The 23,073-nt window shown below is 60.7% G+C and overlaps 1 protein-coding gene across 2 annotated transcripts; it reads left to right on the forward strand.

Annotated features, from left to right (window-relative positions):
• The first annotated feature begins 370 nt into the window (after positions 1-370).
• MLXIPL (MLX interacting protein like) lies at positions 371-22,718 on the forward strand. Of its 2 annotated transcripts, XM_040612999.1 has the most exons (17): positions 373-1,116; positions 9,390-9,496; positions 9,655-9,737; positions 9,945-10,034; positions 10,792-10,836; positions 11,140-11,338; positions 12,047-12,124; positions 16,529-16,701; positions 16,780-17,371; positions 18,011-18,084; positions 18,554-18,734; positions 19,412-19,524; positions 19,710-19,829; positions 20,175-20,302; positions 20,657-20,780; positions 21,943-22,072; positions 22,488-22,717. In XM_040612999.1, exons 1-17 carry the CDS (start codon positions 821-823, stop codon positions 22,604-22,606), a joined length of 2,652 nt encoding a protein of 883 aa, XP_040468933.1. In that variant the 5' UTR covers positions 373-820; the 3' UTR covers positions 22,607-22,717. The 2 variants fall into 2 exon arrangements, with proteins under 2 accessions (XP_040468923.1, XP_040468933.1); XM_040612989.1 differs by having other exon boundaries at positions 371-1,116; positions 16,529-17,371; positions 22,488-22,718.
• Positions 22,719-23,073: the final 355 nt, after the last annotated feature.

A 23,073-nucleotide genomic window follows, 5' to 3' on the forward strand; every position in this document is an offset into this window, starting at 1 on the left:
AAATCCCACCAGAACGGAGTTCATCATTGTCCTCTCTTGCATTCAGCTCCTCGCATCCCCTCTCCAGCTGAGTCACACCTCGGAGCAGGGTTTTGCCTGGGCTGTTTCTCAGCTTGGCACACGGCTCAGTGACTCAGCGTGCTTTGTGCTGAGCTGGGTGCCCGTTGCTATAATTTTACCTGTTTGTGTCGCTTAATCTGTATTTGTTCCCTTGAAAGTGCAGGGAGATACATTAGGGCAGAGGCACTAGGTAAATACCACCCACTCCTCCCCGCCACAGCCAGCAGCAGCGATTAGCCCAGGTAAACAGAGCCAACTGCCAGCGAGCTGGTGGCCACTGGGCACGGGGGGACGGGGGACCCACAGCTGCTCCTCCCCGGCTTAGCAGTGGGGAATAAAAGCCGAGCCCATCAGGCACCTTGCAAGAGCCAGAGAGTGCCACGGAGCTGGTGGCTGGTGGCCAGTGGCCGATGGCAGGGAGCTGATGGCTGGTGGCCGTGGCAGGGAGCTGGTGGCCGGTGGCTGATGGCAGGGTGTCGTGGCCGGGCTGACGCGCGCCATGGGCGGGATCAGCTGCCACCACTATAAATAAGGGCTGGCGGCCGCCCGGCAAACTGAGAGCTGAGCCACGAGGGAGGCGGCGTGGGCTGGCGGGGGGCGAGCGGCGTGAGGAGGGCGCGTGGTGCGGGTGTCCTGTGCCTGGGGAACCCGACGGCATGTGCTCGATGCCCAAGTGCTGCCTGTAGGGCTCCAGCACAACCGGGACGTGGACCCCAGCACTGGGGCAGGCTGACAAGGGCTGCCAACCCAGCACCAGGCAATGGCAGGAGCTCAGGTGGGGTTCCCGGGACCCTTCCCGGAGCCCTCAGTTGGGCCATGCCCCATCTCTGACTCCGACTCGGACTCTGAGGATGCAGCTGCGGGCGGCGCAGGACCTGGCACCGGGGCACAGAACCCACCCCAGGTCATCCACAGCGGCCACTTCATGGTGTCATCCCCGCACAGTGACTCGCTGCCCCGGCGGCGCCACCACCGTGCTGAGCCCGAACCGGCTGATCCCCGGAGCATTGACCCGACCCTCACCCGGCTGTTCGAGTGCATGAGCCTGGAGTACAGGTGAGTCCCATCGCCCTCTCGCCAGCACGCGTCTCGTCCCCCCCAGCTTTTTGAAGGCTGCTGCCCTGCTGCCCATCCAGGAACTTGTGGCCAGCTGACACCACCTCCTTCTTCTCCATTGGGTCATGGTGTGCAGTATGCTTAAAATCCACCATCCTGGGAGGTTTCAGGGAGAAAGAGCTGATGCTGGGTTGCTGGCCACGGAGCCAGATGAGAAGTTTATCTGCTCTTCATGTGTAGCTTAACACTCCTTCACCTTTCCATGAGATCTGGAGTCACAGCACCCTGCTGTAGCACCCTCATGGCCAGACCCCGCACACTTTGTAGAGCAGCAATAACCCTGTGGGCAGCAAACACAGTCTTTGGCAATCCAGCCCAGAGCAGGAGTCCTGCCTTCCCGTCCTTGACTGCCCACATGTCCTGAGGTTATTACAGGACATGCAGCAGCCCTTGGGGCTGGATGGCTGCACGGGGCTTTGCCCAGGGCCTCCTGAAAGCTTCCCTCCTTCACTCCTGTGAAATCAGATAGGTAGGTTCCGTCAACCACACAAACCACTGAAGCCCAGGATGGATGCTAAGGACCTGCTCATCCTGCAGTGCCTCAGTGACAACAGGTGAGCCTGCACGGTGTCGCTTAGTGCCTTGGTCCACATTCTCGGAGCCAGCTCCCCTCTTTTGCCAGGGCCCCAAGGTTTTGAGTTCTCTCAAGCAGAGGATCAGGGTGACTTGCTTTACTGGTGTCAGTGCAAAACTGCTTACATAGCTTTCCCAAAATGTCTAGGTGAAAACCTGGAATGACAATGGGCTACTGGTGCTGCATGAAAACAAAAATGTCAGCAAATAGCCTTGAAGAGTTGCCCGTTGCCTTGTCCCACACAGGGTCTCATTCAGTTGCTGACCTGTCAGGTATGCCTTGGAGTCCTTGAGCTCTCAACACGATGGAATACATGGTCACTGCCAGAGCAGCCTTGGTGACACCAGGCACTGGGACAGCACTCCAAGGGTACTAGTTGCTACATAGCTGTGTATGTTTGGCCCATTGCCACATCCCAGATTGCACAGTTTGCTCACAGGCGGCACGGCTCAGCTCTCCTCCAGGGTGCTGGTGAAGCTGGTGCTCTGTGGGAGCACGGTGAGCTTCAGTGTGGGGTGACCCAGCTAAGGGTCATGCTTTCTGGTCAGGCAAGTCACCCCTGAGTGCCACACACAGGGGACACTGAGGCACTGGTGGCCTCGCTCTCTTTTGCTCTCCCAGCCCCATACTTGCCATACTCTGATCCTTGTAGCTTGGGGCTGGAGGAGCAGATGCTGCTTCACCCCAGGGTGCTCAAGCTCTTGACTCCTGGGATGCACCACAGCCTCCATATGCCCATGAGCTCTTCCCCCAGGCAGAGGGGAAAGGGGCAGGGTGCAAGTGCTTTGGCAGGTGGAATGGACCACAGCAGCTGTATGCCACCCAGGGCTGGCCAATACACCACAGACAGAGCTCCATCTCTGCAGATCTCTCTACCCCTTGGACTCTGCCAGGGTCTTGTTTCCCTCCTGCACTGAGCCTGACAATGCACACACCAGCCCCAAGCCCAGCGCCATGGCAAACCGTAACTGAAGTTGAACAGGAGCCCCCAGTGAGGAGGATTCACATCAGCTACAAAGCATTAGTGCCACCACTGACGGCCACCCTGGATGTCTCCTGGCTGTCTTGGTGCAAGACTAGGTCTTGCTCAGCACCTGTGGGAGCAGTTGCTGATCTGCCATGGGGGCAGGGTAGCTGTAGGCCATGGGACCCAACCAGGGAAATGTTGACATTGGATGTTCTCCAAGCTTCATGCTCGGTTCTTCTCTCTCCCCCTCTACCTCTCAGCTGTCATGCTCTGAAGCTTGCCAGCACCCTAAAAACAGGATGAGAAGCACTGATCAGAGGCCAGGTTCAGGTCAACCTGGACCTGCAATACAGTGCTGGATATACCTCTCCACAAGTGGGATCACACTCTGGCTCTAGAGGTGACCACAGCTTCTGTTCAGGCATTTCTTTTCTCCCTTTGGAAACGCGTGGCAGTTTTGCTAATATGTTTTTGACAGACATGTAAGCAGTAGTCAGAGGAAGGTATCAGGGGGAGAAAATGGAGTTTAAAGATACTTGGCACACATCTACTTTTAGTCGTATCTGACTTGATACGTCTCTCTATCATCCGCCATTTCCCACCTTGTCTCCCAGCCAGGTTTCCCAGAAGGGGTGCTGGTGCAGTGCAGCCTCAGCTGGAGCAGCCAGCCAAATGTCTTTCAGTCTCCAGGGATGCATCCACAGTTGTGTTGGAGACTAATTCTCTAACAAAGCAGAAACTACAGGAAGGTATCGGTTGGAAGGCACCTCTGGAGTTCATAGTCCAACCCCTGTTCAGGGCAGGGCTAACTCCAAAGCCAGGTCAGGTTGCTCAGGGCCATCACTCTGATGGACGGAGACCAAGGATGGTGAGCCCAGCCATGTCCATCCTGTCCCAGGACTGCACCACTCTCACGGGGAAGCGTGCTGTCCATGCCTTTAATTGGGGTTTCCCTTGTTCCAGCTTGTGCCCATTGCCTCTTGTCCTTTCTTGGTGCACGTCTGAGAATTGTCTGGCTGCATCTCCTCAATAATCTCCTTTGGGTAGCTGCAGGCAGTAAGTAGATCCTCTCTTCACCTTCTCTTCTTCAGGCTGAACAAACCCATCACTCACCCTCCTCTCCTGTCACGTACATGTAGTCCCCAACCATCTTAACATCCCCCTCCAGGATCACTCCAGTTTGTGAACCTCCCTCTTTGGTCCCAGAGGGACCAATCTGGACATAATATCCAGACTTGGCCTTAGCAGTGCTGAGTAGAGGGGACCTTCTCCTGTCCTGCTGGCTGAGCTTTGACTGTTGCAGCCATCCATGCGCTGCTGCCCTGGCTCACACCATTTCAAAGGCAATACGCTACATGCTCTCTGAACACTGTCATTTTTCAATGGCTGTAGCTGAACAGCCATCTGAGGAACTGCCGTTCCTCCCCTCTCCAGCATCTCTTCATGCCATTTTTGCAGTTTGTGGCAGTCCTGTCTCAGCTGGAGCAATCACCCCAAGGGTCTGACTGCGTTATCCCCCACGGGCTGGACTGTGCATCACCCCCTCGCTGGGAAAGGAATGCTCTCTCCGCATCAAGGATTGCTCCTAGCAGTACCTTTTTTCTTCAGATCCCTCAAAGAGAGGCAACTCCCCCCACCAAGGGCTTCCATAACATCCTGGTATGGGGGGCTGGGATGAAGCAGTTCCCAGGCCCTTTGTACCTATTTTCCAGGACACTTCCAGCAGCCCTCCTGCTAAAGACTTGATGATTCTCTTCCACTCCTCCTGCAACGTGCTGCATTTCTTGAATCCATTCCTTGGACTGTTGTTTCTCCTGTGGGTGGACCTCCCTGCAGCACACTTGCCCCCGTCATGTTCCCCCCAAAATCTGAGCATGTGGAGCTGAGCTTCTCAGGAACTGTTCACACCTTGGCCCTGGCATGCTCTCCCCAGCTGAGCAAGCCCTTTCTCTCCATCACCGCAGCGTGACTCCCCAGTGTCCTGCATGGCGGAGCTGGTCTCCTGGGCTCACACACCTTCCTGTGACTTGTTGCAGGGGGGCATTGGGTGACTGACCTGGGAACTGTCCTCCTGAAGGGAGAAAAACAGGGTGTAGACGGGAACTGCAAACTGCAGCAGCTCATGGTCTTATCTTGCACACGTCTGTTTTGTGCTTCAGAAGCAGCCTCCTGTGGCTGTTCCCAGAGCATCGCGTAGATCAACCTTCTCTTCTCCCCTGCAAATACTGAGAGGGGAGATTTAGCAGGTAGGGACACTGACCGGTAAGTAACATGGAGCATTAGCCCTGCCTCCTTTCTGGTTTAAAACAAGGCAGGCTTTGATTACACCTTTGCATACTGATTCCCTACTAATTCATCTTTCTGGCAAGCTGACAGCAGGCTCTGAGGCTCTGCTAGAAGTGGAATTGCAGCTTTGCTGTACTCTCTAACTGACTCTTTAATTCACAGTGCTGTAAACACCCATGCACAGGGGCAGAAAGCACCAGGCAGAGACCCCAGTGATGCACACTCTGAGCTGCCCTCTCCCGTTTCCTTCTCTCAGGATTAACCTGCAGTTGCCTTTGCTCTCATGGCAAATCACTCACCTCAGCTCACCACAGTTCACCAGCATTCACCCGCAGCCCTGTGCACTAGCTCAGACTGGCTGAAAGTGGCTTGCACTGATGTGGCCGCAGCCTGTGATTGCTGGGACCACCCCCACCATTTGGTGAGGCTTTGGTCTCATCCAGACCTGACACATCTGGGCGCTGCCTGCGCTCCGGCTGGAAGGAAGCAGGGGAGCGGAGCAGAGCCTGGTGCCGATGACAGCCTTGGCTCCACAGGTCCCTGTGGGACTTTGCAGTGGGCTGGGCAGCTTCTGCTATGAAATGTCTGCATGATGGGCAATAGTGGTCTGGCAAGGGGGAAAGGCTCGTGTTTGGGCTAAGACCATCCCCACCGCAGTGTGGTTGTGCTGTCACTAGTGGCAGGGAGCTGCATGCCTTTTCTATGTCATTTCCCAGGGGTATGGCGCTGATCCTGCCCCAGCAGCGTGCAGGGAAGCTGGGCAGGTGTGCAAGCCTGTTCCCACGCTGGCACACAGTGGGGTCCTATCTCCAGAGATCACCAAAATGGTTGTGGAGATGCACCTGTCTTGGCTCATGGCTATCCAGTTTCCCTGACAATTTTTTGCAAGAAGATTTAAATGACTTCTCATTTGGGGCACTTCACTCTCGCTTCACACAGAGGAAAACGGCTGCCTGAGAGGCAGAGCTGCAAGGGCAGAGGCACTCCTGTCTGGGGGTAAACACACAGAGCGGGTTCCTGTCTAATACCAGCACCGTCTGTTAACACCTTTGTAGCACCACTGCCCTGGAATTGCCCCTGGTGCAGTGGTGTGGGCTGCAGTGCCCGCCGGGGCAGAGCTCACTCCCCCTGGAAGCAGCACCACGAGCAGCCAAGCAGACGCAGCAGCCCTTGCATCAGTGCATCGGCGCAACACCGTCAAGAAAAACGCTCATTTAGATAGCAGAGATTTGAAGCTGTATTTGAACATGGTTGGTTTTTGCTTGGGGGCACTTTTCAGGAAAACTGTGGTCAGATTTTTAACTTTTTTTTGCCAGGCTGGATTTTAAAACATAAAAATCAAAGAAAACACATTACTTTGGTAGCAAAATTCATAAGAAATCAAACATGAGCTTTTAGGACTTGCAGAAAAGGCTGTCCTCTTTCAGCCAGCCCAAGACCAAGCTGTGCCCTGGCAGCCCAGGGAGCAGGGAGGGCTCTGCCAGGCCCATGGCGGGGTCCTGCACGGGCCGCACTTGGCAGGGCCAGGCAGGCTTGTACCTGCCAGAGGACCCCCAGGTCAGCTGTTCCCCTCCTGTTGCCACCCACTTCTCTTTGTGCAGCCCTGCGTCTCACCAGATCATTCCTCCTGCCTTCTCTTGCTGTTGATGGAAAGTAAAATGCTCATTTTGACATGAAAGCGGGGCTGCAGCACCTTGGACTTCTGCATGGGCTAAATGAGTCATGGAGCAAACAAAGCACTACTGGACAAAACAGAAGTCGGTGCTGACCCGTGCTGGCTTTGCTCCCAGGCTGAGCCCTGCTCCCACCTCACCCCACCCCACAGAGACCCCTTAGCTGGTGATGGGATCTGTGTCCCCATTCCTCTGGCAGCATGGGGCAGCAGGACCCCCAGGCTGTTTGGGGCATCCCACACCTTTCTCATGGCTCAGCATGTGGTTTGCAGAACTCCCTGAGAAGGTAATTTCAGGGAAAGGTGGGGCCATTTTGGAGGCAAACCATAGACCAAAGATCAGTCTGACAAGCCCCAAAACTGAAAAAAAACATTAGTGAGGAAAAAAGGCAATTATTGGCATAGCCCAAAGGTATCTCCCCTCTGTCTCCAGGTCCTAGGGTAGCTCTGTGGCCATGGCTCCACCAGCATCACACATGGCTGAGGTGCCCATCTGCAGCTGCAGCTGTGGTCTGCAGGCTCAGGCTGCTCCTTTAAGCTGGCTGTCAGGGTGCGTGGCACCAGTGGGGACTGTGGCTGCATAGCCTTGACCGTCAGGATCTGGCCAAACGCCCGGGAAACCTGTCCCTTCCATTGGTTCCTCTGCTTGGCACCACCATGCTGTTTGCCTCGTGCCGCTGGGGAAAGTTCAAAATCCTGGTGATAGCAGAATGGCCAGTGCGTAGCCAAGTCCTTAACTCTCTGTGGGCTGGAGCCATGGGGGTATCAGTCCCCCCGCAGCCCCTGGGGCTGTGGGTCAGGCTGGGTCTCCCTGGGGAGACCGTCCCTGTCCACTGCTGCGGGTGGGAGCACCCACTGCCAGGCACGTCCCTGCATCAGGAGCCAGAGGGGTGCCCAGTCCTTGTCCACTGCAGTGAGATGGGACAGCAGCACTACCCTTTCCCGCTGCCCCAGCACAATCCCTCTGGCCTCAGAGCTACGCAAGACCAGCACAGGGTTCTCACTGCCTGCACTGCTGCCTGGCCAGGTTGCCTGGCCCTGACATGGAGAACAGCACCCCGTCTGCAGCAAGCCACCTGCCTGCGGGGCTGCACAGAGCTCTGAGCCGAGCTCCGAGCTGGCACAGCCGCTGAGGGAAGAAGCCCCACTTGCTGTGCCATGCCACGCAGCGGGAGACACATTTCAAGGCAGGTTAATGCAGAATCAGCCAGAGTCTGTGCTCGAGGGTGTTCGAGAGGTTCACAAGCTTGAATGAACAAGTGTGCGGCTTTTAAAGCATTAGCCAGGCGCTGCTCCCATCCCCAGCACCTCCCGATGGCACCTTGGCGTATGCCCGAGAAGATACTGGCAATAGATGGATGCAGCACCCCCACCCCCAGCCCAGCCTCTACCCTTCCTCCTCCCCGCGTGTGCTGAGGATGTGGGACCCAAAGCAGCACTGAGATCTTTAAGGGAAAACCTCTGGGGCTGGGAAGGGATGTGGGCTTCCCAGGGAGGGATGTGGGCCTCCCAGGGGGGATGTGGGCTTCCCAGGGAGGGATGTGGGCCTCCCAGGGGGGATGTGGGCTTCCCAGGGAGGGATGTGGGCCTCCCAGGGGGGATGCCATGCAGCCTCCAGCACGCTCTCAGAGGGCCCCTCCGTGCAGCTGGCATTGCCCCAAGGCCATGCCCTGGTGGCAGGGAGAGCTGGGGCGGCCGCTGGGTTCACGGGGAGGGGTGAAAAGGACCCCAAAGTAAGGCAGAGGGACACCAGCCTCCCCTGCGGAGATCCGGGGGCAGCAGGACCTGCAGGACCTCCCTGGTGGGTGCATGTAAAGGGATCGTGTCCCTCGGCTGAAGGAAACAAAATGATTAGTGACATGAGGCTGCCTGCACTGCAGACCCCATTAGGGCCATCGCTGCCACCGGTGAGCTGCAGAGCAAACACAGCTGCCTCTGGGAGCTGGGAAACAGCGAGGAGGAGCCCAGCTCGGGCTGGGGGCTGCGGCGGGGGTGCAGGTTTGCAGGGGTGGGTGCAGAGAGGAGCCCACCGCGGTGCTGGGCTAAGGCCAGGGCTGGTCCTGCTCTCTGCCTGTCCTGGGGCACAGGCTGGCATCCCTCAATGTCCTTAACGTCCTCCAGCTTGCCGTCCTGCCTTCCCAGCCCCGCACGGATGGCTGCCCTGCCCGCCCCACTGCCTGCCCCTGCCCCCAGCTGAAGGCAGCATTTCCAAGCCCTGCCTGGTGTTAAAAGAAGGATCAGAAATAGCTGCTCAAACGCTGTGACAAGGCAAGAGCCACAGCAGCACAACGTCCCTTGATGTCTTGCCCGTGCAGGAGCCTTCTCTTTCTCTCTCAGGGCAGGGATGCAGCTGTCCTGCTCGAGGGCAGTGGGGTCTCCTCAGAGCTGGGGTTCAAGCCTCAATGAGTCAACCCCTCCATGCACTGTGCTTTAAACCCTTGAGAAGCCCTGTGGGGGTCTGTGGAGCTCACGTTTCAGGTCTGTGCTGCTCTCAGGGTGAACAGGAGCTCAGGGCGCTCCCCTGGGTGCTCCCATAGGTGACTGGCGAGCAGCCTGCGGTGAACCACATGGCTTCACCTGCTCCAGACTTGCCACCGGGCTGGTGGCCCCAGGCATCTCTCAAGGCACAGGAAGGCACAGGCTCCCCAGGAGACCCTGAACTGGGAGGGCTCTGGGATGGTGCCCCATAGCCTTTCCTTTGCTTGGTGTTCTAGTGGGAAGCTAGTGTCCCCGAAGTGGAAGAATTTCAAGGGGCTGCGGCTGCTTTGCTGGGATAAAATTCGTCTAAACAACGCTATCTGGAGAGCATGGTACATCCAATGTGAGTACCGGGCCAGACCCCACTCTGTCTCCCGAGTGCTGGGTGATGCTGGGTGGGATGGGGCTGGCACTGGGGCAGCGATGTATGGGTGTGCAGGCACCCTCCCCTGCCCAGGGATGGAGCCATGGGCAAAGCCACCTGTGTTTTCCCCTGTGCAGATGTGGAGCGGAGGAAGAGCCCCGTGTGTGGCTTCATCACCCCGCTGGAGGGGTCGGAGGCTGATGAGCACCGAAAACCAGAGGTAGGGCATGGTCCCTCGCAGGTCTCTGGGTCAGCAGCAGGTCTGGGTGGCACAGGTGGGAGCTGGGGACGCAGAGGGGGCAGAACTCACTGTATTTCATAGATTTGCTTGGGAAGGTGTTTCTGATGCAGTAGAAGGAGGCCAGCTCTGGCTATGGGGGGCTGGGGCTGGAGGGCTCAGACATGACCCCCTGTCCTGTCCCCACAGGCTGTCGTGCTGGAGGGCAACTACTGGAAACGCCGCATCGAGGTGGTGATGAGGGAGTACCACAAGTGGAGGATCTACTACAAGAAGCGGGTGAGTACCTCCGCCCATGCTGCTCCCGTGACAGTGCCAGCAGGGGGATGGGACAGCAGCGTGCCCAATGGGGACCCATGGGTGACCAGGAGCAGAAGGTGGCAGGCTCTTGCCCACATGAGAAGGGGATGCTGGCTGCCCCCACGGTGCTGGTGCCAGGGAGCTAAGTGGGGACCCTATCCCCCGCTGCCCGCGGTGCTGCGGTGTCCTCCAGCAGCCCAGCCCGGGATGACTGTCCCTTGCCCAGTGCACGATGCGGAGCTGGGTTTGGCACTGCACCCGCAGCACACATGTTGGTGTGGGTCAAGCAGGGCCACAGCCCACCCATGGTGCTGACTGGGCTTGCATGGATCTGCTGGCATGCTGCTGGCAGCCACGTCTCACTGCGGCAGCACATGCTGCAGGCAGGCTGGGGGCTCCGTGTCACTCCGGGTGTCCACTCTTGGGCGTGCTGGTACCACGACCTCAGGCACCCACCCCACGGTTCAGCCACTCACTCAGGACCAATAAAGGCGATGGGTGCCACAGGCACAGGGTGCTGGCAGCCTCACACCACCACACGCTGCCAGTCCCACCGCTGCAGAGGCTGCTCAGCCCAAACCCTGCAAAGGCAGATGTGAACTCATGGCAGCCATGCTGAGCGCCCCCAGGGACCCCCGCCTTCCTGAGCACTGTCCCTGCTCTGCCCTGCGCCTGGCTCTGCCCCACACCATGTCTGCCCTGGCTGGGGGTGACACAGGCTGTCTTCTCCTTCCAGCTCCGAAAGTCCACCCGGGAGGGAGAGCTCTCCAGTCCAAAACAGGTGAGCCCACTGGGGAAGGGTGGAGAAGGGGAAAAGGAGGACGCAATGTGGACCCCTGTACTGGACAGCTTGGGAGAAGGTTGGATGAAAGCCCTAGAGCATGATGAACTCAATGGGATGCATGCCAAGCACTTGGGATGTCAGATTCACTGTTTTGGAAGCACCAATGTGCCGAGTGTGAAGCTTTGGAGTGAAAAACACTGCGGGGAACATGGGAGCTGCAAGGGAGAGCAGCTGGGGAGCAAGGCATGGCCCCTATGCAGAAGAGATCCCCAGCTGGCTCCTTTGCTTCATCTCATGCAGGATGAGGATGTCTGGAGGCCAACAGAGAAATGGTGCAACCAGCTCTTCTGCAACGTGGTACCCATGCTGCTTGGGGATGAGGAAGAGGAGCCTGGGAGTAGGCAGCACTTCGACTTGGACACCTTCCTCTCAGACATCTCCGACACCCTCTTCACCATGACACAGACGCCCAGTGCCCACCAGGCACCCCCTGAGGATGGTAGGTGCCCCAGACCATTCTCTAGCAGGATGTGGAGGAGGAGGTCCAGGTAGGAAGCATGCACTATAGCACCTTGCTGCCTCTTGCCTTAGTCCCTGAGAACTGCTGCCTGTTGTCCTTGGGGCAGACAGGATCCCCTGGCAATCCACCCTGCTGGATGGGGATGCTCCTACCCTGCCCAAATGGAGTATCCCCTCCTCTGGTGGCTTCCTACAGACCATCCCAGGCTGTCCCAGGTGGGATGGACTGGGCTGCTCAGACAGCACAAGCCCCATGAGGGACGCTGCATCAGACGCTAGAGCAGGGCTGCCAGCCCTGGGTAAGCAGCGGGCAGGTCCTGCTGTCCATGGCCACTTTTTGTTGTCCCTGCCTGGCCAGGTCCCTGGAGCTCTTGCAGCACCAGGCAGGTCCTCTGCCAAGGACCAGCCTTTCCCTGGGGTTCTTGCGTGCTGGATGAGGTCCCACAGGTGCTGCAGGACCGTGGGCAGGGTGGTTAGGATGGGATGGCCCTGGGTCTCCACAGGGTGGGCACCCATCTCCCTGCCTGTGCACAGCTGTGGGGCAGGGTGCAGCGATGCAGGGTGAATCTGGGGTGCACAGAGGGGTGTCAGCCAGGCAGGTGGGAGGGCAGTGGTGGGAGGTGCCCTGAAGGGGGGCCTTAGGGATGCAGTGGCTGGTCTCCAATATTGCAGCTCTGCCCTCTTCCAGCATATGTTGGGAATGCTGACATGATACAGCCAGACCTGGCACCCCTGCAGCCCAGCCTGGATGACATGGAGATCTCAGGTAAGAGTCAGTCTGGATGTGGTACCTCATCCCACACACCCAGCATGCGCAGCACCCCGTGGCAGCCCTAAAGTGGGGCATCAGAGGGTTGGGCAGGCAGCAGCGGGAGCTGCAAAGGCAGCCAGAAAGATGTCCACTGGCATGGAAAAAGCAGCATGCACGGGCCGGGGTGCCGCAGCAGGCTGTGGGGCAGGGTCTCAGCATGCCTGCCTGCACCGGGGGCAGAGCCGTGGTGGGTCAGGAAGGGCCTGGTCAGGAGCTGTGGAAGGGGATTTCTACAAACAGAGGGTCTTCCCAGGAGTGTCAAACCACTTTGTCTTGCCTGCAGACAGAAGAAGGGCAATTGTCCCCCACAAGAAAGAGGGAACCTCTAGAGAGCAGGTTCTGTGCTTCTGTGTCCCCCACCTCACCCCACTCCCCAGCCAGCCCCAGGCTTAGCAGCCTGGAGGTCTGGCTCAGAGCTGGGACCCCATGCTGGGCTACATCCCCTGGAGACAAGTCACTGTTCCTGCCAGGATGGCCCAGAGACAAACCTGGCACTGGCTGCCAAGGGGATCACCAGGAAGCGGGCGATGGCAGTGTAATCTCGTGGGGCTGCCACCAGTGCTGCCATGCAGGCTCTGAGCCACCAGTGTCCGTGAGCACCATGAAGTCAGCTGGGACATGTCCTGGTCCCAGCCGTGCAGCACAGTGACCCCATATGCCAGGGCAAGGCCCTGCTGGCACATGCTGCACTGGGGACCAGCTCTGCCCTCGAACGTGCCGGAGCTGGTGGCCTGGGCACACTTTGCAGCGTGGGAGCTGGGATGGGTTGGTGGCTGCAGCCCTCCCAGGTAGCTGGTGGCCTCGGGCAGCATGTCTAGACCCCTCTGTGCATCTGTGAGCACCCTGTGAAGTCCATGCCAGTCTCCACTTCCTTCAGCGGGAGGAAACAAGGGTGCTTGCACCATGTGGCTGTGGGGTGATGCAAGACCAGATGCTGGTGGGGAGCAGGCTGGGGCATTGATGTGCCAGGGAAGGTGGTGGCTGCCCTGGGGGTGGGAAGGCTCTTGCCAGCCTTCCTCAGCTCATTCCTTTCAGATGTCCCATCAGGGTAAGCCGTGCTGGGAAGAGGGTCTGTTCCCACTGCTGGCCCTTTGCCTCCTGTCCCCAGGTGCCCCACGTGAGCAACAATCACTGGGAGATGGGACAGGTCCAAACGGGTCAGACTGACACTTGACAAGTGTCCCTACCCCAGAGAGGTCCTGCATGGTGCTGGAAAGCTGCACTAACCCCTTTCAAGCAGCACCTGGCTGCAACAGTGTCACAGCAGCCACTCCAGCACCCCTCTTTGCAGGCCTAGCTGCTGCTCATGCCACTGGCGTGCAAGGCCTCGTGTTCAGCAGGAGATGGCGAGGGGCACGACACTGCCCATCTGAACCAGTATATTTCTATGAGCAGCCAAGTTCTCTTTTTTTCCTGGGGAAATGCCTGCCTTTTTCTCCAGGGTGCTGCCTGGGAACGGGATGGGTCTTACTGCAAGCCACTGCATCGCGGGAAAGCATCCCTTCCTGTTCTGCCTACGCCTGGCAGCTCTGCATGGGGAGACTTCTGGGGCTGGGGGTGTCCGGCTGGGTCAAGGGTGGCACTCCAGGAGTGGCTCATTGTCCTCCCAGGCGTGGGCTGCTGAGCATGGCTGCAGAGAGGCTTGTGTGCCCCAGGGCAGGGCAGCACCCTGTGGGTGCTCGGAGATTTGTGGGTGGGAGTTTTGTCCTGGACGTGGCATTTTCTGGGATGCTGCACAGAGCAGCTCACCCCTGTGATGGGAAGTTACGGTCCCACCACAGCTGAGCGCTGTGTGGGGGTGATTCGCATGCTGGTGGGACACGCGTGTGTGCTGCGTGGCTAGGGTGTGCGGGGCAGAGGTGCAGGAGCAGGGAGGTTATACACACCACGCGATGGGCAGCACCAGGGGTGTCTGCTCACGGGGGCTGTGGGAGGAGTGGGGAGAGGAGATGGGGTGTGAAGGCTGGGTGTTGGGTGCCAGAGCTGCAGGTGCCAGCCAACCCAGTTATGTCCCCAAGGCCACTTTTCTAGCAGGACATGCAATGGCTTTTTGTGGCTCCGGAGCAGGGATGCCCACAGCAGCCTTGTGCAGAGTACTGCAGTGCAAGCGTGCAGGGTGGGCAGCCACAGCAGCCAGCGCAGGGCTCCTGCAGGGTCACAAGGCTGTCACCGTGTCTGGTGGCTGTGGCAGAGCTCAGTGCCTGTCAGTCAGTGCGTGCAAACCAATCCCCAAATGAGGAAGCACCTCGTGTCTGCAGTGGGTGCCAGAGTGCGGTGTGGGGCGGATGGAGAAGTCCTGATGGCAGAGGCGAGGGAGCAGCCCGGCCCCGCACCCTGCTGGCACTACGCTCCAGGTAGGACCCCCACCGGGCACCGGGGTGCTGGGGCTGGCCCGGCCGTCCCATGGGGTGGTATCGCCCCACCACACTGCCGGGCTCTCCCAGAGCCTGAGGCCAGTGATGGAGGGTCCTTGGTTTGGGAATGGGGTCTGCAGCCCTGACCCCATGGGAGAGCAGCCCCAGGCTGGAATGGGATGCCAAAGGTGTGGTGTGCTGACCGCACGGGCTCTTCTTTGAGCAGCAACATGCTCTGGCCACGCTGCACTGACTGGGAGAAGGTCAGGGCAATGCAATGGTGGAAAGGAGTGTAGGCAAGAGCTCTGGGGTGGGGAAAGAGCAGGAGAAAGGGAGGACAGGGCTCCCAGGGGCTGCCAGCTGCATTCCATCTCTGCAGCACAGTGAGAGGCACAAGAGGAATTGAATCTGCAGAGTTGGGCACCAGAAATGCCTATAAATACCCGCAGACGTTCAGTGCCAGTGGCGGGCACAGCCCAGCGTGGGGATGGCGGAGTGCTGGGGGCAACGCGGAGCTGGGGGATGCGCCCTGGGGAGACTGAAACCCTGCCTGGCAGCACCACTGCCCACGCTGAGTGCGGTGGAGGGGCAGGGGTGGCTCTGCCATGCTCCAGGGCATTCACCATGTTCTTGGTAGGGGGAAGGGGCAATCTGAGGGCTGAGTGGGGCAGCTCAGTGGTGGCACTGCCCCACCTTGCGCAGGCAGCACACGGCACTGCTGGAATCAGCACCATGCTCAGCCCCATAGCATCCCACTCTTCTGCCACGTTTGCTCCGCTGATGTAGATTCAAAAGGGTCTCAGGCCTTTGCAGGTCCCAGCAAGGGCACCCCAGCCACTGGAGCCTGTGCCACAGCCTGGGGGGAGAGCAGCGGCACTGCAGCCTTGCCGGTACCTGGGGCATGGCTGTGCGCGCTGGGCAGAGCCTGTCTGTGGTCTGGGCTGGTCTGGGCTGTGCTGGTCTGGGCCAGCAGCAGCGTGGGGCCTGGAAGCAGTGATGCTTGCGCCAGCTAAGGGGTTGGACACATGGCCCGGTGCTCCCCAGAGGGGATGCAAGAGCCTGTGTCCCAGGGTGGCTGCTCAGGCACAGAGCCTGTGCCGGGGGCTATCAGGCAGCTGCTTGCAGACTCAACCAGCACTCATGCTCCATCCTACCAGAAAGGGTCCAGCAGCCCTATCCCTGCCCCACAATCATCCTCTCCAGGCAAAACCCTCCAAATGGTAATGTCCAAGCCAGTGCTGACACAGGCAGCAGCAGCACTGGCGCTGAGCCGAGGTGTGCGTGGGGCTGATGTGCCTGGGAGCTCATTTCACCAGGGAGGCGGCTGCCCAAAGCATCAGGCCAGCCCTTTGCACCACGGCGTCTGGGCCTGCGGAAGGAGCAGGGTTGTGGGAAGGGGAGAGGAAGGGAGAGGGAGTCGCAGCAGGGTCACGGGGCTTGGCTTCGGGAAGGCCATGGGATGTGGTTAGCCGCAGGCTGCACACACGGCAGCACTGGGGTGGGGAAGCAGGCACTCACCACAACTCCAGGGGACTGTCCCCCGTGGCTTGGGGACACTGTGACCTGCTCCTCCGAGCCCCCTGCCACTGTGGCTGTCCCACAGCCTGGGTGTCGTGGTCCCTGCCCCAGCCTGAGGGTCATGGTCCCTGCCGTATCCTGGGGCTGGCTCAGGAGAAGCAGTACAGCCACTCACCCCCTGGGAGTAGCCCTGGCGAACACGGTGCTCAGCTGGGTGCTGGGGATGGGTTCCCCACCCCTGGGTGGATTTTCCTGTCCCCACGCATGTGGCAAGGCTGTCCCTGGGTGCCAAATCTGCTGGCGGAGCTGGGAGCCTCCCCAGTGCCCCATTCCCCCAAGGTGAAGCTGGGACTGGTAGGTCCCCAGCAGGCAGTGCTGTTAAGGTGAGGTACCAGGGTATGGCTCCAGCGGTATGTCTGGGGTTTGTCACCCCATCTCCGGGAGAGCACTCTCATGCCCACCACTCTGTCTCCACTTGGCCCCACAGATATCTTCACCAGCCATCGGCCACCACCATCTCAGACACAACCAGGCTACCAGGAGCCACCCTGCTTCGTGCCTATGGCTGAGCCCCTGTTCAGCAGTGGGGGGTCTCTGATGGGTGCTCGGGCACTGCCTGCAAGCCCTGAGGCCCCGCTCCCACCCAGCACCCTCCTCCAGGTGAGCAGGATCCTGGCACGCAGCCCACGGCTGCCAGTGCCCCAGCCACCCTGCTTGACTCCCTTGTGTCTTCTGCAGCCCAGCGGTGCCTCCCAGCTCAGCCTCCACAGTGCCTTCCTGGGCCCTGAGCTCCCCCCAGCCCCCCTGCCCCCCGAGCCCCCCGCCGCAGTGCCTGGCAGCCTCAGCCCCCAGCTGCAACACAAGCCCCTGCTGCAGTATGGCCTCCCCGGCAAGTACCTCAGCCTGGAGCTGCCAGGACCCCATTACACCCCTGACAGCTCATCCCCTGGCACGCCGCTGCTGAGTCCGGACCCTCTGTTCTCCCCTGCCTCAGCCCCCCGCTCCAAGTTCCCCTGTGCCAGCTCGCCCAGCCAGTCACTCCTTGCCCACCCCGCCTCCCCCCTCTCAGCACCCTGCTTCGCCTCCCACCCCCCAGGGCTGGGCTACACCACAGGCATGGTACCCTCGGGGTACCCCAGCCCATCTGCACCCCATCTCCTGCCCCCCACCCTGCTGGGCGACCCCAGGTTTGCCCCCCCCAAGGGGCTGCCCCAGGGTGGGGGCGGGCGGCTGAAAGCGAAGCCTGGTGGCACCAAGGCAAAGAGGCTGCCAGGACCCCCTGCGCAGCCCCATCTGGCCGTGCCCTGCCTGAGCCAGCTGCTGACCACAGGTAATGGGGCTGGGGGGCAGCGGGGGCATGCAGGAGCCACTGGTGGTGGGGATGCTATGGGAGGGATCAGAGGGGGGACCCCTCTTTCTCTCCAGGTTTGGGATGCTGGGGATGCTTGGCTCTCCCCATGGTGGGGCAGCACCAAATCCAGGGGTAAAGCCGTGCCCGGGGAGCCCCCCTGGCTCCAGCAGCCTCGGGAGGGAGACAGGGCCCAGCTGGCTGGGCCACGGGCACCTCTGCAAAGTCCCTGTGCCCCCAGCCTGGTCTCCAGGGCCCTGTTGGCACAAATGCGCTAAGGAGTCACCTGCATCCTGCCCAACCCACTGCCCATGTGTGCCATGGGACAGGTCCCACGGAGGCTGTCATGTCCAGCCTGTGCTTGGCTGGGGAGGGGCTGGGGGTCCCTGCCTGCACCAAGGCTCCCAAGGGCGGGATGCAGCATGTGGATCACAGGATCACTGTGGAGAGCAAAGGCACCTCTCTCCAGGAGCTGCTTCGCCCTCCTCTGGGCCAGACAAGCAGGGAAGGGGCTGTAGCAGCACCAGTGCTGGGGGCTGGCTTTCCTGGGGGGCAGAAAATCTCACTTGAGCCCCAAAACCCTCACGCCGCAGTGTCCTTCTTCTCCCTGCCCTCTTGCAGCCAAGCAGGAGCCAGCTCTGGATGCCCCACACCTGATGGGTGCAGGACTCATGCCTGCATCCCCTGTCTCCCCGGTAAGCACCTGCCGACCCTCCTCCCCCGAGTTGGGAATTGCCTGCCCCAGGTCAGAAGTTGTCCTCCCCTGGTTGCTGGGGCAAGGACAGAGATAGGGCAGGTGGGGAGATGGGGCTCCATGGGGTCATCCTTGCAATATGGGGCTGAACAGGCACAGGGTGAGGGAGGGGGCATGTGGCTGGGGTGCCAGGGAGGCAGGAGCCACCTGGGTGTTTTCTCCTGCAAAAGAAACAGGGCAAAGGTGAGAAACACCCCAGCTGCAGGGCTCCTTTCCTGACAGCGCTGTCCTGGGGCCCGGGGGCTGCCCCTGCAGATGGTGGGGGGTGCACGTCCTCCTTCCCAGCCCCCTCGTGGGTGTTTGGCTGTCAGTGCCTGGGCACCGGCCGGCCAGAGGGGAAGGTCTGGTCCCCAGCGTGCATGGGGCACTGGCTCCGCAAGCTCCCGCTTCCCTCTGGCTTCTCCCCACAGCAGAGCACTGTCCCTGATGTCTCTGCCACCTTCCTCTCAAGAATGGCCCAGCTGAGCCCAGGACTGGGTCCCGACTCCAGCCATTCCCAAGTGGTACCAGCGCCGGCGCCACTGGCGGGGACCCAGCCGGGCCCACCGCTAGTCCCCAAGGCGGAGCGGCTGTCCCCCACGTCGGCTTGCGGTGAGTCTGGGGCACCCCAAGGAGCTCCACAGGACACTACATTTCCTGCAGGGAGCTTGGACCAAATACTGTGGGAATGTTTCATTTCAGCTTCAGTCCCACCTATTTACATTGACTCAGCTGAGCACAGATGATTTCTTTCCGCAGGGGAGGGCACAGCCCCTTCACCTGCCTCCTTCTACCTAAGCAAAAGCAGAAACAGGAAAATTTAAAAAAGAAGCAAAGTGTCGGACTGTGGTTTTTAAAACCCAGAGTCTGGTTTTTGAGTGGGAAGCACCCTGCTTTCACCCACAGAAACCAGAGCGGTGGCGGGAAACCAGGCTCTGATGTCATTCCCAGTTTCAGTTTGGTGCTTCAGACCGCATCCTTGCTGCCCTTGGGCCTCTGTCCTGCCAATTTCCACCAAAGAAATGCTGGGAATTTAAAATGTTGCAATCCCAGATCTTCCCATTTCTGAGCAGTTGTAGAATAAGTGGGATTTGGGATAAGACAAAGAGATAAGACACAGTTGGATGCTGGACCAGAGCATCCTCATCAGCTGAGCAGGGTGGCTGCCCTGGGGCCGGGGTAGTGCTGCAGGCTGCTCTTTGCCTGTCACAACATAGAACCTTTGTGTCAGCCCATCATGGGGGGCTGCTGCCGCCCCTCTCCCCAGAGCAGAACCTTCCCTTTTCCAGGCAGTGACCGGCCCAAGCCCAGCCAGGCCTCCCCAGCACCTGCTGTACGGCTGGGCGCTGGCATCTCCCTGCACCACCCCGTGTCCCGTCGGAGCAGACCTGAGTCCAGCAAGGTACGGCAGGAGCAAGCACTGCCTTCACTACAGAGGCACCATCTCCATATGCACCCTCCTTTCCTGCTACCCCCAAACTCCCCTCTGCCTCACTTTGTGAACTTTGGGCATGCCTGTCCCCAATGGGGCCGGTGGCCTAGGGCTGTCCCTGCTGCCAGGAGGTGCCTGATGGCACCTCCCTGCAGATGGAGAGCCGCCGCATCACACACATCTCTGCCGAGCAGAAGAGACGCTTCAACATCAAGCTGGGCTTCAACACTCTGCACAGCCTGGTGAGCACGCTGAGTGCTCAGCCCAGCATCAAGGTGAGCGCCCAGGGCTGCATGGACCAGCCAGCCCTGGGCATGCAGGGACACGGTGTGTCACCTGGAGATGCTGCATCCCTGCTCTGCCCCGGTGCATGGGGCTCCTGCCCTGCACCCAGCCTGTGGGGCAGGAGGCTGTGAGTTCACACTGGGCACATGGAGACCTGTGTGGTGCAGCCATGCCCGGATGATCTGGGCTCTGGAGCCGGAGGCAGAAGCTGCCAAGGCTCAGCAGCAGGGAACATGGCACCTCGCACTGCCAGCCCTGCTGCATGGAATGCCAGGTGCCCCACGTCATGCCCACCCCAGGGGCTCCCTTCACTGTCCTACCCTGTGGCTCCACAGGTCAGCAAGGCCACCACCTTGCAGAAGACAGCCGAGTACATCTGCAAGCTGCAGCAGGAGCGGGCAGCCCTGCAGGATGAGGCGCAGCGGCTGCGGGAGCAGATTGAGGAGCTCAATGGCTCCATCAAGTAAGGAGGTCATGGCTGGGGGACAGGGGAGGGAGCCAACGCCTGCACTGGGGTAGCCAGCCAGGGCAAGTGGCAGCAGTGGGGAGGCAGCAGGTCTCCTGGGAATCTCCCAGGACCTGCATTTGACTTTATTCCCCCTCAATAAACCCTGTTTGGGGGAGAGATGATGCTCAAGAGGCAGTGCTGTGTGGGACCAGAGCACGGGGCCATGCCCCACAACTGCTTTGGGATGGGGACACTGCCTGTCCACCCCTGCTGAGAGCTGAGATGCTGCCAGAGCCTGTCACCGTGGGGCAACCCCCATGGCTCCCAGCCTCCTGAACACAGACCCACAGCACTGCTTGTGGCCCACAGCCTGTGCCAGGAGCAGCTGCCAGCCACAGGGGTGCCCATCACGCGCCAGCGCTTTGACCAGATGCGCAGCATGTTCGACGAGTACGTCCGCTCCTCCACGCTGCAGAACTGGAAGTTCTGGATCGTATCCTTCGGGGCCAGTGCCTGCTGCTTGTTCCATTCCCTCCACTAAACACCAACTCCACTGGTTCACCCACTGCTCCCAGTTCTGTGGGGTCCCTCCAGCTTGAGAGGCTCTGGGGACCACGGGGAGATGTTCCCCAGCCAAGGGCACATAGTGGGAACACACCGAGGTGCTGTGGTTAGGAAGAAGCTTCTGTTACAAGGAAGCACATGGAGTAGGAGTAAATGGTCAGTCCTGGGGAAGAGGAACATCACTGGCAGGGAATCTACTACATGCAGGGAAAAGCTCCTGGTGACATGGAAATTGGTTCCGAGAGGCAGCAGCCAGCAACTAGGTATTGGGAAAGGTCCAGGTACAAAGCTGGGGACATGACAGCTTGGTCTTGGCAGCCGCAAGGCACACCCTGGAAACCCAGGTGTGCCCATGCCTGGGACACAAGTCTGGGTTCCACACAGTGGAAGGGATGGGGGGGACCAAGGGCCAGGGAACAGGTGTTCAAAAGACTGGACCTGCTCCTCCGTGAGTAGGGATTAGACACACCGGGACCATTAAACCTGCAGATACTGTGAGGACTACAAAATCCCAAGTGGCAGACGGATGGGCAGGGCTTGCTTCCCACAGTTCGATGCAGTGCGGGCAGCCTGGGCAAGGCAGAGGTGGCTCCTGATGCAGAGCTGGGGAGCTCCTTCCACAGGACACTGGGTATATTGAAGGTAACATGGGCTCCAGGACATGCTCATGGTGGAATTATCTGCTGTGGATTATTACATGCAAAATATCACCAGTCCCCAGTGGTGGTCCCTGCAGGCTGGAAGCACCAGGGGAGCACACTGGACACACTGGTGTTGTGCCCATGCTCCTGGGCACTTCAGAGGATGCTGCATTAGCTGGTGCCTTGGTCAGCTCTGGAAGAATTGTCTTGTGTCTAATCAACCATTTCTGTCAGCCCCAGTCATGACACCCCTGCGTCATGTGTGATAAGTGATGCTCAGGTCCCCACCACCCCAGCAGCATGGGCTGGTGCCCAGGCACCCAGCAGGCCTGCTCCATGGCCGGGCAGGGAGGTTTGTCCTGCTGCCTGTGGCAGGGTGGTGCCCACACCTGGCGGGTGGGAAGCCACAGTCTGGGCAAGACTGGTCCTTAACTCCTCTGCTGCCATCAGTTCAGTATCATCATCCGGCCGCTCTTCGAGTCCTTCAATGGCATGGTGTCCACAGCCAGCATGGAGAGCCTCACCCAGACATCTCTCGCCTGGCTGGACCAGCACTGCTCCCTCCCAGCGCTTCGGCCGAGTAGGTGGCCCCGTGCCTGCCCGTGGCACACCGGAGCAGCCGGGCCGGCCTGCTGGCGTGGACTGACAGAAAAGCAGAGGGGAAAGGGGTGGCGGTGTCCTGGGGGGTGGCGGGGCTGGCGCTGCGCCAGGCTTGTGCTGCACGAGGGCAGCACCGGCCGGACGCCCTGGAGCTGCCTGCGGCGCCCCTGGCACAGCCGCGCTCCGGCTGGGCCGGCTGCCGCTGCCCTGACGCAGGAGCCCGCGTGCTGCTGGCCGGGTCAGCCCCCTGCCCCCAGGGTGGGCTTCCCTTCGCCATTTCAGCTGGGGCTGTGGCGCGGGGCCGTCAGCCGTTCCAGGGCTGATGCGGGGGGAAGAGCCGCCTCCCCGGGACAGGTTCACCCCTCCAGCCCCACGCGTCCCGTGTCTCCCCACAGCCGTCCTGAGCTCCCTACGGCAGCTGAGCGTTTCCACCTCCATCCTGACCGACCCGACCCGCATCCCGGAGCAGGCGACGCAGGCGGTGGCGGGGCTGGGCCGCGGCGGCTCCAGCTAGCGGCCCGCGGACGGGCCTTCCCCGCTCGGCCAGGGCCCTCCCGCGGCCGGCGAGGAGCCCAGGGGCCGCCGCAGCCAGGCGGCTCAGGCCAGGGCCCCCGGGGGTCCCTCTCCCATCCCGCAGGCGGGGGGCGGGGGCCGCTGCCCACCTGCTGGCCCGGCCCCCGGGGCGCCGTGCGGCCTGCCCGCCCTCGGCCCGGCACAGGGCTGCGGGGGAGGGCCGGTCCCCGCTGCCCCATAAACGCTGTGCGCGCAGCCCGGCCTGCTTCTTGCCGCGGGCCTGCTCCGGGCGGGGGCGGGCGGGGGGGGGGGGGAGAGCAGGGGTGGGCAGGGGGTGGGCAGGGCAGTGAGTGACGGCAGGGGCGGGCGGGGGAGGGCACGGAGAGGGTAGGGGTGGGCAGGAGTGGGCAGGGGGCGGCCAGGGCAGCGATGGCGGTGGCGGGCAGGAGGTGGGCAGGAGGCGTGCCG

This window comes from Falco naumanni, chromosome 1 (assembly GCF_017639655.2).
Source record: "Falco naumanni isolate bFalNau1 chromosome 1, bFalNau1.pat, whole genome shotgun sequence".
In the NCBI taxonomy this organism is placed as follows: Eukaryota; Metazoa; Chordata; class Aves; order Falconiformes; family Falconidae; genus Falco; species Falco naumanni.

Excerpts from the sequence above, each read along its gene's own strand:
- MLXIPL (XM_040612989.1), top strand. The coding sequence starts at position 821 with ATGGCAGGAGCTCAGGTGGGGTTCCCGGGACCCTTCCCGGAGCCCTCA. Across the intron at positions 9,497-9,654 it reads GAGAGCATGGTACATCCAAT|ATGTGGAGCGGAGGAAGAGC; the intron begins GTGAGTACCGGG and ends TCCCCTGTGCAG. Across the intron at positions 17,372-18,010 it reads GAGCCAGCTGCTGACCACAG|CCAAGCAGGAGCCAGCTCTG; the intron begins GTAATGGGGCTG and ends GCCCTCTTGCAG.